General features: G+C 30.1%; 2 protein-coding genes across 2 annotated transcripts; one reads left to right on the forward strand and one right to left on the reverse strand.

Moving 5' to 3' along the window:
- Positions 1-204: 204 nt before the first annotated feature.
- On the forward strand, positions 205-3,779 carry LOC125807001 (probable serine/threonine-protein kinase PBL11). Its single transcript, XM_049486753.1, has 6 exons — positions 205-654; positions 1,163-1,488; positions 2,034-2,169; positions 2,281-2,423; positions 2,560-2,683; positions 3,006-3,779. The coding sequence occupies exons 1-6, from the start codon at positions 597-599 to the stop codon at positions 3,458-3,460; spliced, it is 1,242 nt and encodes a 413-aa protein (XP_049342710.1). The 5' UTR covers positions 205-596; the 3' UTR covers positions 3,461-3,779.
- Positions 3,780-4,517: 738 nt separating this feature from the next.
- LOC125807003 (expansin-A3-like) lies at positions 4,518-5,927 on the reverse strand. Its single transcript, XM_049486755.1, has 3 exons — positions 5,761-5,927; positions 5,183-5,498; positions 4,518-4,827 (listed from the first exon to the last, which is right to left on the reverse strand). The coding sequence occupies exons 1-3, from the start codon at positions 5,906-5,908 to the stop codon at positions 4,518-4,520; spliced, it is 774 nt and encodes a 257-aa protein (XP_049342712.1). The 5' UTR covers positions 5,909-5,927.
- Positions 5,928-14,578: the final 8,651 nt, after the last annotated feature.

The raw sequence follows: 14,578 nt of genomic DNA on the forward strand, positions 1-14,578 counted from the left end.
AGACAAAAATCCAACAGCTAAGCAATAACAGATAAAGTTGAAACTAAGTTAAGCCATTAACAATCTTTTGATTTGATTAAGTAGTTAATCCCCAGTTTAATTTTTCAGTCTCTTTTGGTTGCTTGTAATCTGTGCTGCTACTAGTAAAGACAGAGAACCTACAAAGCAAGTCAACCAACCATCTAATCTATGGCTTTTTCAGTTTTCACCAACAAAAAGTCCAAAAAAAACTTCAAAAGTACCATAGAGAATCAAGAAAAGCAATAAAACCCCTTTTTCCTTCTTGTCCTTTTACTTCCAACTTTCTTGTCATAATTTTTTTCATTCATAGGCAAGTGGGGTTAAACAATTACAGCCCTGTTCATCAGAAAGTTTCAATCTTTTTCTTTTATCTCCAAAGTTAAGGTCATTTCATGATGTAGAGGAAGATTCTTGGGTTCACACTAGATCTGGGGTTCAATGAACTTTTGGGGTTTGTATTGAAGTAACAATTGGTGTTAATCTGTGCATATAATGATGAAAACTTGAATTTTGCAGTTTGTCTGGTGGCTAGTGGAGCTAAAAAAGATTGAATTTTTGGGGTTTTTTTTTCTCTAATGGGGATTTGTCTGAGTAACCAAATCAAGGCTGAGACAACATTTTATACTGTTTCAGGTATACTAAGTTCACTATCTTTTTGTATAATTTATTTTTGAAAGGTATGATATGATTTGTTAGCTCTAGTTATATATTGAGTGTTTTGGTGAGTTCAAGTATTTGCTTGCTTAAAAAATTGAAGAATAAAAAAAAAGGAAAGTACCCTAAAGCTGCAGAGGATTATTGTCACCAGCCCCCCACTCACCCCCTAAAAGGGCGTGGGGTTAGGGTGGGGTGGGGGTCATTGCAGGGGAGAAGGAGAAGAAATAGACCAAATATTGTTTCTGGTCAGTGTAAGGTTTTGTGGGTGACTAATGTATTGTCTGTCATGTATTTGTTAATTGCAACGAAAGTTAAATTTGTGTGTTTCAAAGAGCAGTAATATTACCTTTTGAAAGGTTTCTGTTTTATGTAGGAAATTTGCTTGGTATGTGGAGATTAGTAGTAATTGTTTTCTACTGTAGGATGAACATCTTGATTCTTTTGCTTACTGTCTTTTGTTTGCATTGTAAATGGATTCTTTTAGGGTTGGATTCAAGAAATGTCAGTGGAAATGGTACCGATATTAGTAATTCGAATAGCAAACACTCATCAGCTTCCGTACCCCCAACTCCTCGGAGTGAGGGTGAGATCTTGCAGTCATCCAACTTGAGGAGCTTCACTTTCAGTGAACTCCGATCTGCAACTAGAAATTTCCGTCCTGACAGTGTAGTAGGAGAAGGAGGTTTTGGCTCGGTTTTCAAAGGGTGGGTCGACGAGCATACTCTTGCAGCATCAAAGCCTGGCACAGGGATTGTGATAGCTGTGAAAAAGTTAAACCAAGAAGGGTGGCAGGGGCACAGAGAATGGCTGGTGAGTTGAAGCTTTGTTCTACTTGGAATCGCTCCGCAGCTGGAGTTAATTTTCTTCAAAAACATTGTTGATACTGTGAAATTATTGTTCTATGGGCTTATCTGCATATTTATTACTCCCTTTGTTTCAATTTGTTTGTCTGGTTTTGACTTGGCGAATATAAGAAAGTAAAAAAACTTTTGAATCTTGAGGTCTTAAATTAAAGATATGTTGAATGTACCAATATATGCTTTAATCTTATAGGCTTAAACATGTCAAGTGTGAAATTGAAATTATAGAGTTTCAAAAAGGAAAAGAGATAATTCTTTTTTAAACGAACAAAAAAGGAAAGTAAAATAAACAAATTGGAATGGAGGGAGACTTGATTTTGCTAGGTAACCTCATATGTAGATTTGGGAAAAGAACAAATCTGATACATAAAATCATGATGAATAGGATGACTTGGTTTGCATCTAGCTCTCAGTTCTTATATAGCATTTTGCTACAAATGAATGCTACTTATTATAAGCAACGTACCTTATGTTCTCGACCATACCAATTTGCAGGCAGAGATAAACTATCTTGGGCAACTACACCATCCAAATCTTGTAAATTTGATCGGTTATTGCTTAGAGGAAGATCACAGGCTCTTGGTCTATGAGTTTATGCCTAAGGGTAGCATGGAGAATCATCTATTTAGGAGTGAGTTCAGCATTTCTTTTATATTCTTCCACTTGTGTAGTTACTTATGGTACATATGAACAAGCGTGTGGAGTCCTAGATGATATATGTGGTTTCTTTTATTTGAGTCAGGAGGTTCATACTACCAACCACTTTCTTGGAGCCTTCGTATGAAAGTTGCACTTGGTGCTGCAAGGGGCCTTGCGTTTCTTCATAATGCTGAAACAAAAGTTATTTACAGGGACTTCAAGACTTCTAATATTCTGCTGGACTCGGTATGTGAATATCATCTCAAAGGGTCACTTTACAGTTTGCACTGTCCCGTCGCCTTGAAACATGGGTTATGTCGAAGTCTTTCATATTTTCAGATACTTGGTTTTTTGTACTCAATTTTACGGTCTACATTGACAGGACTACAATGCCAAGCTTTCTGATTTTGGGTTGGCCAGAGATGGTCCCATAGGTGATCAGAGCCACGTGTCTACTCGGGTTATGGGAACTTATGGATATGCTGCTCCAGAGTATCTATCCACAGGTTTGTCTGCGTGCTACCCAATTCAATTTTCAAGTTCACAATCTGATGGTACTTTTTATTTTCTTTTAACACGGCTTAGTCTACAGACGATGAACTTCATGTGTACATTCTCATATACTCATCTCGTCCTGTTTATTGTATCTGGACACCGAGTTCGTATGATTATACGAGGACTATTAGAACAGATGAACATGATTCTTTTATAAATTAAAATTTAGTTTGAATTGAATGAAACACTTACGTTTTGTTTCACCTTTTAAATAGTTAAATGTGTATAAGAATGTTCATGCTCTGAGCTGATAACTTTTCTCTTTTATGGAAGGCCATCTTACTGCCAAGAGTGATGTATACAGCTTCGGGGTAGTTCTGTTAGAAATTCTATCCGGTAAGAAAGCAATAGACAAGAATCGACCCATGGGGGAACATAGTCTTGTTGATTGGGCAAAACCTTATTTGACCAATAAACGTAGAGTTTTCCGTGTTCTAGACGCCCGTCTTGAAGGACAATATTCACTTAGTCATGCCTTAAAGGTTGCTATCCTGTCTCTTCAATGCATATCGATGGACCCCAAGTCAAGGCCAACAATGGACGAAGTAGTAACAGCTCTAGAACAGCTTCAGCAGTCCAAGGATGTAGCAAAAAATGATAAGAAAGTCCGGCAGGTAAATCAGCATAGTCGATCAAGTTTTGCGCTCAAGAAGTCCTGCAAAAGCAGCACGGAAGAGACCCCCGCGAAATCCAAGTATCCAAGACCTTCACTTTCACTTATTTCCTAGAAAGAGGAAAGAAAGTTTTTGGTGTGCCAGTTACTAGTACTCTTCTGTTCAAGAACTTGTGACATATAACTAAGAAAATGTCTTCAACAAGGATGTACAGCTTGTCCTCTTTTTTTTTGTGTTTTAGTTTGTTGGATACTGTTTGAACAATAGATTTATGTGTGTTCAGTTTATTAGTTATGTAAGTTAACCTACTATTAGAGTTCTATTTACTACAACAACATCCCCGTGTAATCCCACGAGTCTCGTCTGAGAAGGGCAGAGTATATGTAGACCTTATCCCTACCTTGAGAGGTAGGTACAAACGTTGTTTTTGATAGACCCTTGGCTTGAGAAATTAGTGTTCTATTTAAATCTTGATATTTCATCATGTTTTATGTATTATTGTTCTTGAAATGGAGAAGAAGGATTACAGTTAACAATGTAACAAGAAAATATTGAATCTATAGTCAAAATAGCCAACAGATTTAGGACTTTTTGAATGGTTGAAATTCTTACAATTGCACAAGACATTTTTAGACAATAATGATAGTAACTTTGGTCAGGTTTAGTCCAACAATCGATATCATAGTCAATAGTCAATGATTTAGCAAGACGAATATAAAATATCGTCGTACATAGTAATTAATTACTTAAATCAGCCTCCTCACTCACCAACATATAACCACTCCATAAATAAATTGAAACATCGCCAAATGTATCTAAAATATTTATAAGAGACAATATGTTATACTCATATTCATAGACAATATATAATTAGGTTAATCCTTATGCGACCACCACATCAACATCTTACACATCATCACTAAAAACAAAAAAGTATTCTGCATTGCACGTGGAATGAGCGCAATTTTGAGCTCATGCGATTTTGATTCTTTTGTACGAAAGAAATCAAGGATCGTTACAAAATATAAAACGAAAATAAACTAATTCCACATATACCTATAATTTATCCCATTAAAAAAGAGAAAAAAATTGAAGGTAGGGGAAAATGGTATACTAATAAGTATATAGTATGTAGTAATTTATTTCTTTTCAATTTGTGGGGTAATTTTATTTAAACTCGATAATTTTTGCCTTGATAAGTCTGGCCAAACTGCCAATTAGAAGGTGCCACGTTGTATGAGGTAACATAGCGACGGTCACTTGTTTTGACTTTAAATGAAAGTGCTTGACCAGTTAGCAAAGCATTGGATTGCCAATTTTGCCCCCAGTTTCGACTCATAGTTATCCATTTAGTTTTAGTACCTTTGACTTGAACTTGCTGGATGTCACCAGCGCCTGCCACGTTGGTCACTATGATCATGTTGAAGTAATTGAAACCGTTGATTGTGAATCTTATTCCTTCTTGTTTCTTGCATGGAACCCTATTATTTCAAACAAAATGATATATTATTGATTCTAAAACTATAATAATATGAAGAAAGACAAAATTATTTCAATTCGAAAACATCGTCCCTTCTTTAAAGAGAGAGACGTACATTTTATTCACATTTTCATTTAATGATTAGATCAAGCCACGATTGATCGGAGCAAGGAGTTCTAAGGAAAAGATTCATAATATAAAAAAGATTTTCTTAATGAACTATGGAGATTCAATATTAAATCAACCCTTTTGACTTACGTTTTACGTAAGAATATTTTATACTATAATTGAATCTTATTTATAATAGTAGATTAATAATTATCATTTTTATCAGATTATCAATTATTACGACTAACCTTCGATAGGTAACTGGGACGATGCCGGCTCGATACTGCGCAATTTGGAGGAATACAGGCATGGAAAGGTCGAAATGGGGCCGGGGCGGGTTGCACCAACCTCCATTATCATTTGGTAAAGCGTAATTTGGCGGGCAGAAATTTGTACCCGTTACTAAAATGGATGGGTTACCCGGGTTGCACCATTTTTCATCAGTGCATTTTATTTCAAAACAAGCACCACAGCTTAGTCCACTATTAAAAAGTACTGTGCTTAGTGCTGCATTATTCACTCCGTATCCTGTGCTGTACAAATTTCCATATCCACATGCACCACCTGATGGTAAAATATATTTATACGTAAACCTTCTTAAAATATAAAATTTACAATCTTAAAAAAAAATAAAAAATTGCTTACGCTATCAGGTCACCAAAAATATATATAGTCGGTTATAAAAGTGCAAACCATATAGGTATAAACAGATTGATCGATCTAACACGCTCTTCAATAAGCAATTATATTCTAGAATAAAGGTGAATGAGTAGTCATGTTTAAAATTTTTGAATTCGTTATTGTATAAAATGAATAAAATACGTACCCATGGTGCCAGAGGCATCAGAGCCACCATAGAAGGTGGCATGAGCGCTCTGCCAAGGGCCAGCAGTGTAAACACCGCGGACCTTTGAATCGACGGTTGTCAAGAAAGAGAGAAGGGAAGCAATGCAAAGCATCCAAGTTATAGCCATTTTTTTGAATAGAAATGTGGAGAAAATGCTAATAGGGCAATTTTGGGTGACAATGGATCGATATAGTAGTAAGGAGGAAAATGGAGGTACTTAATAACAAGTGCATGGCTCGTCATTAATGAGTTACTATTTTTTTATTTAATAATATATTGTATAGTGTTATTTTTTTATGTCAGAAACGTAGAGTAGCAATATTTATCATGGCTTATGGAGTAAGAAGGAAAATACTACAATATGTGGTATTCATTACAAGTATACATGTGAGTTGCATGTGGTGGTGAGGATACCTAGCTTTGGGCACATGGTAATGTTAATGAAATTAAAGTTTTGGTATGGAGGAGGACGATAATGTTTTTCAAGTTTTTCGTGTTTGATTAGGTGAAATATAGGGAAAATAAGTTTTATAAGTAGCATTTCACATTGATTGTGTCTTTTTCGGCCTCCATCAATATACCTTATTTTCACTCCACTCCCGTATAGTGTGATCCCCCTGCCCTATTCTCCCTCTCATAATATTTATCTAGATTATATGCAAATACTTTTAGAATAATATTTTTTTTACTTGCATATCGAACCCAAAAAAAATCACGTATTTCCTATCGTACCAAACACACACCCTAAAAATTAAACGAAGCTATGAATTTAGAATTTACTAGCTACAAGCTTAATTATAGGCTAAAATATTTTGCACTTCTTTATTATAATAATATATACTAGTGTCGTAGCTAAAGCTAACTACAATGATTTATTTTTTTATTGCGTACTAACGAGGTTTAATATCCCTAGTGTTTTTACTATAATTAGACGTGCTAAGAAATTGTTAATCGAAATGTAACTGATTACTTCTTACTAATATTTTCTTAAATGAAGTATTGCCTATCATTTATTATTATAAGTCTTCAATGGCACAATAAATATCAAAGTTAAGGCACGCATCGATCTAAATTAAAACATAATTTTATCCAAAATAGTTTGGGTGAATTAATTAAAAAAACAAAAAAAAAGTTTGTTACCAAATCTTAATCATAGAACGTAGAATTAAATATCAATTATCATTCATGGCAATGCATGTTAGTTTTCCTCAAAGATCGTTTTGCTTCCACTAAGGCACTACTATCAACCTATTAACAACGATGGATATAATATTTTCATCTAAAAGGTTAAAATGAACACCTTATTCCCGCTTATACACCTATTAATACGTTAGATTTGTCCACATATGAAAAATATAACACTTGTCATAAAAAGAAGAAGATATTACCACTTTATATAAATAATTTTTTATTTATTTGGAAAATATCATGTAACTAGAATTTACTGACTCGAGTTCTGATCAATCTAAATTAAAGCGATGTAAAACTCAGTAAAAGAGAAAATTCTTATTGTAAATTTCTCATTCTCGTGATCTGAATTTGAGACCTTTAATAATATAATTATAAGGTGAAAGAATATGTATTATAGGCTAGCATGGAAAAAGTTTGACCTATTGGTTGCTTGGTTGGACTCATTTTACCTTCATTGAACCCAAATTCGACAATTTCTATTCAGTTTCAGGTTTGCATGTGTATATTAATTTTAACATCTAATAAAGTTTATAATGATGAGTTGATCATCAAAGTATTTTGACTTTCTTTGTTTAGGTTCTTACTTCTAGAGATCTGAAATCACATGCAAACAATTGATTTATTTTTTAATTATATGTTAATTCTTGGAAAAATAATACCAAATTAATTAATTAGTTGAGTGTTACCTACGTATATCGTACAGTATGCCATGCCCACCTATTTAAGCTAAGTAATCCTCATTTATTATTACTCATCTAAATTAAAAATCGAGTGTTTATGCCGTCCAATCATTATAATGATACCAATTAATTATACGTTGGTACTCTCAATTAATTATTTTTTTCGTTCACTTTTACTTGTCTATTTTAAACTTTGTCAAGAAATAGTAATTGATATGCCTATTTTATTATAATATTCATATTATTTGATGTTTAGTCTTACGTCTTGAAAAAATGATTTGAAGAATAAGTATTACAATTAATATTAACAGTAAAAAGATAAATAAAAAAACATTTGTTTTTTATATATGTTAAAGATGACAAGTTAAGTGAAAATCTATTTTGGAATAGTGGACAAACAAAAGTTAACGGAGGAAGATAACATTATTTTTAAAAAAATAAAAAATTTTAGTTACTTAATTAGCTATTTTTAAATCTTTGGGCATCAATGTTAAAATTCTCGTATTTACTGAAGACATAATCCTAGATATATAGGGAGGTATTGGGATTTAGAATATAGAATAGAATATTAGTAGATAGTCAAGTGTTATCACACTTTATTTTATTTGGGAGAGGCAATGGGTCGGGCTAGCTTCAATCCCCTCTTCTTATCCTAATTAGAACTTAGAAGTAGTATTAGTTAGCAGTTGTATAATTTCTTCTTCTTCAATGTGTATTATTATTTTGATTTGTAATATCTTTCTATTTTGTTGTTATATTAATTTGTAATCGAAAACTTTTCTTAGAGCCGAAGATCTATAAGAACTTCTCCAAACTTTACTCACGGAATTACACTTGTATTGTAGCGGTAAATAAGGGAAAGTAATAGGTAAGGTTATTCTTAATTTCTTACTTAGAATATTATTTTTTTAAAAGGAAACCATAATTAAAAAATAATTAAAATCCGTTAGAGAGGAATCTTGTCACGACATGGGTGGAGTATTCATCAACAAATAATTCATTGATCTCAACATAAAAAATAAAAAAATGTTGCTTAGGAGATATCTTGACCTAGTCATCCAATTGAATGAACTCACCTGACAATCATTAAAGAAAAATAAATTAATCATATATTATAATTATTTAATTAATTAAAGTTAATGCGTTCACTAACTTGAGATTCCACTTGTTCCGTACCACTTTCTTAGCAAGGGAAGGAACATATCGTAAGCAGAATTTGCATATTAATTATTTTATTTACATGAGTTGACCTTTTTAATTTTTTTAATTAGTAAGTGATAACCATGTTACTTAATTCTCTTAATTTTTTTTAAAAGAAATTTAGTCTAAGTACTATATTTTGTTTAAAGAGGATAACCTACAAATGTTAATGTATATTTACAGTTTCATAGGCTCATTTGTTTTAGTACTATTTTTGGAAAATTTGTTAAAATAGAGTAAAATTCAAATATAGTAATTCTCCACACGTATAATTGAAAATCATTGAAAAATAACTAAATTTTGAAATCTATAATATTGTAATTATGTCATGGATAAAAGTGAAACTTTATCGTAGTATTTAAAACGAAATTCAAGACACTTGACGAAATTTCACTTTTTTATGCAACTTATATGTGAAAATTATTTTTAGGAATATATCGTGAAGGAAATCCAAAAGTAGTTAAAGTACAAAATATTTACACAAATATTTAGTAACCTAAGTCACTTATCCATAACTATCTACGCTAAAGATGTTTGGTAACATGTAAAAGAGTTTGATTATTTTTTTTTAGTGAATAAAGAAACATATAAATTCTTGAGAATTGCAATATATATAGTTCAGTTAAACGTTGAAAACCTTTCCTAATTATATAGAAGTTGTTACTGTTATAAACCTGTTCTTTGAACTAAAAGAAAAGAAAAGAGGGGGAAATGATTTTCTATACCTTTATAAGTTCATGTTTTTTTAATCGAAGATTTTTATTTTTGCACATGAAAGATTGATATTTTCTTCTATTCAAATTGTAAGTGGGCAAGAGATCTCATTCCCTCGAAAAAGAAAGGAAAAATGCATATATCACCAATTTGAGGACCAGTTGGACCACTATTTAAGTATAGCCAAATTATATAAATTTTGTCCATTTAGCCACTTTCAAATCAACTTCAAACTTATGGTAAAATTAAAACATTAAGACATTTTTGTTTGAAATTGTCTGAAGTTTGGCTTGGTTGTCTCAAACTTCAGACATTTTTGTTTGAAATTAGGCTTGATAGGCTTAAACCCTAGATTCGTTTGTCACAAGAGTGAATTGAGTCTAATTTCAAACTCAACATATTCTGCAAACTTAACAAGTCTAACATAAATTTCAGTTGAGGATTTTTATTTTTGTTATATATCTCACCCAAGTATTTTCAACTTCGTAAAAGGAACAATTTCAAAATGAATAAAAGTTAAATACTTCATAGTGAAAAAGATACAAGCCTATTTCCGCAGGACAAATTAAGAAGTTTATCTTTATATTGAGACCAACTTTACGTACAAAAGTTCAATATCATTTTCTTCTTATCTTGAATCATCGAATACAAAAACTTGTTCAACAAACTGAAGAGGAAGAAGAAGAAGACGATGAAAAAAAAAGGAGGAGGATCGATTTTTTCGAGTTAATTAATTTAGAACAAACCAAATATAACTTAAATAATTGGGTGAAATGTGGCTACCAACTCAATACTTTCAAAAATGTTTGCAATGCAATTTATGGATTTCAGGCCCAAAATGACTATGATTTAAAAAATAGGGAAAAATTACTGAAATACACGTCTTATGTTTCCCTTATTTCCAATATCTCCTTCTATTTCTAAAATTCCTTATTTCTTTAATGTATCTGAGCTACGTATTAATGTATTCGAGTCAATATTTAATGTAACCGAGCTACTTATTAATGTATCCAAGCCAGTATTTAATGTATTTGAGCTACATTTATGTATCCGATTTATTTTATTATGTATTTGAGCTAGTTTTTAATGTATTCGAGCTACATATTATGTATCCGAGCTAGTTTTTAATGTATTCGGTTTATGTTATAATGTATCCGATCTACATATTATATATCGGGGTTGTGTTACTTTTTAAAGGATTAATTAATTACAAACTAAAGATGGATAGATTGTAATTTCATATTAAAGCTATGTGATTTCTAAAATTTACCCTTTAAATAGTAGCTCCGAGTGGATAATCGGTCCATTATAATTCTAGCTATGTCCAAGTAGGGGTGTACATGGCAGGGTTGGTTAAGGTTTTTCAAATATCAAACCAAATTATTTGTGTCGAATTTTTTAATTTATAAATCAAACCAAACCAACAAAAAATGGGTTTTTTCAACCTCGATTTTTTCGGATTTTCCGGTAAAGTATTCCTACAAACATATAATTTACTTGTACTTCAAATATTTTTTTAGTCCTACCAAAATACAACCATCTAAGATGTTTCTTAAGAAAATAACACAAAATATGATATGATTAATGACACTAAAATATCCAACAAAATATAATGATAATGAAATCGCTTAAAACAACTATTGCAAATTAACAAGTCATAATGAAAATGATCATAATTTAAAAGTACTAAATCATGCTAAAATAAGTTTAATAAGTATTAGTTACATGACTAAATATAAAGGAAATTAAAATTAGATTATATATTTAATTGTCTAAACAAATGTAAAACTAATAAACAAATATTCAATATTATTGTCATTCTTAATGTTGAATTGATTTTCTTTTTACATTAGTACTAATTTGATTTTGATTTAAGCTTTATTATAATTACCAACATATGTGGACTATAATCTTTATTGAACCATTCAAAATTATAAGTTTTAAACTTGAAATAATATATTAAAAGATAAAAACTATGAAAAAGTATAAGAAATATTTAAAAATTATATCAAAGTAAATATTTTTATGTATAAAATAAAATTTTAAAATTATATATATAATGTCTGGTTGGTTTGGTCTCGGGTTGATTTTTTTTAGTTAAAACCAAACCAACCCAAATATAGTCGGATTTTTTTTTCAATACCAAACCACTAGTCGGATTTTTTTCCCAGTTTAACTCAATTTGCGATTTGATTCGATTTTGTACACCCGTATGTTTGTACACTACTAAAACCAACTCATATTGGGTCAGCCCATTTACCAAATCAGTTCTAGTCATCTAGATGATCAAATGGTTCAGACCCGTAACTATCCCAAAGAAAAAGAGTCACAAAGATGATTTACGTACTCGTAATTGATCTCTCGAGTAGTGATAAATGTTATTTTTTAATTAAGAATTCAAACAATAACCAAGCAAACGCACAAAGAAGTCGAGTGAGTTTGATGAACACCTCGGGACATCTAGCGCCGTCTCAACGCCGAGAAGGTTTCCAAATAAAGATTTGTGAACATTTATCAAGCGTGTTCTTTGTTTATAGCATAGGAAGACTAATGTCAAATATGAAATTGAAACTTATGTCCCTAAAAGATATTTGACATACTTTTTAGAGACAAAAATATCCCCAATAATATTAATACTCAACCTTATTGTTAGTGTCCACCATCAAATATACTAACAAACAATATTAAATAAAGTTTATTTATCGTATCATTCGATGATTTAATTAATTAATTTATGAAGATGTTGGACAGCTCATTCATGGGTTGTATTTTAGATCAGCTGCATGTTCTATAACATGCTAAAGTTGATGCCTTAAAGAGGTAATTCTGCTAATGAGTTGTATGGATTTTGTTTGAGCGGATGGAAGATTTAAATTTTAATTAAGATTTTTAATATTGAATTTATTATATTTTAAAAATTATTAATTTACATATATTAGTACAATTTTAATAAGTTTTTACATATAAAGTTATAGCTCACGACTTTAGTATTGTTACATTTAACTTGCCTTTGATTCTTTAAACTAATATTTTTTAAGATTATATAAAATTAAATTACGATAAGTCGATGACTGATAACCAAAATAATAAAATATTAGGATGAATTCCCTTTCCATAGTCAAAGGAAAATTGACTCATTTATTTGACAAAACTTTATTAAATGAATAATAACAATTGGTCTAGTGTCTCGCTAAGCTCAATTATGTTGACTCTCTTTTTTATTTGATATTTATATGAATTTTTTTATTAAATTAAACCTATATATTGCAAGACTCGTTTCTAATATTTATACATCCTAATAATATTAGTGTTCGATTCATACTAAATTTTAGTGCTGATATCATATTAGTGTTCTAGTAGGACTCTTTTCATTTCAAAAGTTTCAACCTAATAGCTCACCTCTTTGATGAAAGAATTTCAATAATCTGTAAAGACTTAAGACTCATATTGATATATTGACTCCTATTATTTGATTCAAAAGTTAAAACTATATTTTCTTTTATTGTTTTTTTGACAACTTTTTTGTACTTATTAAAATTGTCTTTATAACAATAAAAAAGTGTTTTGCGTTTTTCTTATGAGTAATCAAAACTCTTGAAATTATTCTTTATGATATAACAAAGACTATTTATGTTTCCTTCTTCAACTTTACATAGACGGAGAAATGATTTCGTGTATTTAATATGATTTGAATTGAAAAAGTAATTTTATAAGAGTATTAATTTTTTTTAAAACTTTATTTTTTTAAGATAAAATTTGATCTTTTAAAATATTTTGATCAACCTATATGGTGGAAGTATAAATAAATATATATAAACAAAAGGACGAAAACGAATAATTAAATTAAAATTTATTGGAGAATAAAGACATCCCTTTGATAAAATAAAAAGAATAAAAATAGTCTAAATATCATTATGATAATATATTGCTTTGTGCCGTCCCTAAAGTAGCCGCCAAGCTGGAAGCAAAATCAAAGATAAAAAATAAATAAAAATACAATAATATCAATGATATGATTACAATTTGATATAACAGGTGAAAAAAATTAAGTATCAATTTCTCCAATAATATCTTTTGCATCAAATTTACCTAGTGTGATTTATAATAGAAAAAATTATGCGAAATGATAAATCTCTAGAGTATATTATGTAATATAACTATAGTTTCAATTATTTTAGTTTGTGACTATAATTTTGCGAAATCTTGCTATTCATTTTTCTAATTGTATAAATCTATAGTTTGTATAATTCGGTCCCTTTATTGTATAACTTCAAAATTTGTATAATTCGGTTCATGTATGTATAAGTCCGTAATTTTTATATGTTTATCATAGCTATTTGTATACGATTTATGAAAAAATCACAATAAATTACCTTCTTTGTATATTGGCAAGCCAAATATGTAAATATGAAAAATTCTTAAATATATAAATACAAAATTTATATATACTTATCTTGTTTGTATATTCGCAAGCGAAATATAAAAACGAGCAAACGAGATATGCAAATTTCAGTCTCCATTTGTATATATTTTTCCTATTTGTATATTTGCAAGTGAAATATACAAACGAGCAAGTAAAATATACAAACCACAGTCTACATAGCAAACAAAACTATAGCTATGGATCGTAATTACCGAAACTATAGCTATAAATCTTATTATATCTATTATCTTTGCTATTTCTGATTTTTTTAATATATCTTTTACATAATCTTTAAGTTATTATTGAATAAAAATAAGTTTTATTAAGAACTACGAATTTATCTGAAGTTTTTTTTTTTAAAAATAGTTACAAATTAAAAACATATTTAAAGTTTTTTAATTTGTTGAGTTTTATGTCTAAGCTATTTAGGTGTGCGAATTTTCTACTTAAACTATCACCATATTTTATTAAAATACATCTCAATCATCAATTATTCTTTTTTCTACTAGAATGATTTTAGGTAGAAAAAAGAGAAATATGTTTTTGATAAATACTTGAAGATAATTAAAATAAAAATTCGCACACATCT

Source organism: Solanum verrucosum, unplaced genomic scaffold (assembly GCF_900185275.1).
Source record: "Solanum verrucosum unplaced genomic scaffold, falcon-dt-bn FXZP01000196.1, whole genome shotgun sequence".
Taxonomy (NCBI): Eukaryota; Viridiplantae; Streptophyta; class Magnoliopsida; order Solanales; family Solanaceae; genus Solanum; species Solanum verrucosum.

Excerpts from the sequence above, each read along its gene's own strand:
- LOC125807001 (XM_049486753.1), top strand. The coding sequence starts at position 597 with ATGGGGATTTGTCTGAGTAACCAAATCAAGGCTGAGACAACATTTTAT. Across the intron at positions 1,489-2,033 it reads AGGGGCACAGAGAATGGCTG|GCAGAGATAAACTATCTTGG; the intron begins GTGAGTTGAAGC and ends ACCAATTTGCAG. Across the intron at positions 2,684-3,005 it reads TCCAGAGTATCTATCCACAG|GCCATCTTACTGCCAAGAGT; the intron begins GTTTGTCTGCGT and ends CTTTTATGGAAG.
- LOC125807003 (XM_049486755.1), bottom strand. The coding sequence starts at position 5,908 with ATGGCTATAACTTGGATGCTTTGCATTGCTTCCCTTCTCTCTTTCTTG. Across the intron at positions 5,499-5,760 it reads TGATGCCTCTGGCACCATGG|GTGGTGCATGTGGATATGGA; the intron begins GTACGTATTTTA and ends TTTTACCATCAG. Across the intron at positions 4,828-5,182 it reads GTCCCAGTTACCTATCGAAG|GGTTCCATGCAAGAAACAAG; the intron begins GTTAGTCGTAAT and ends TTGAAATAATAG.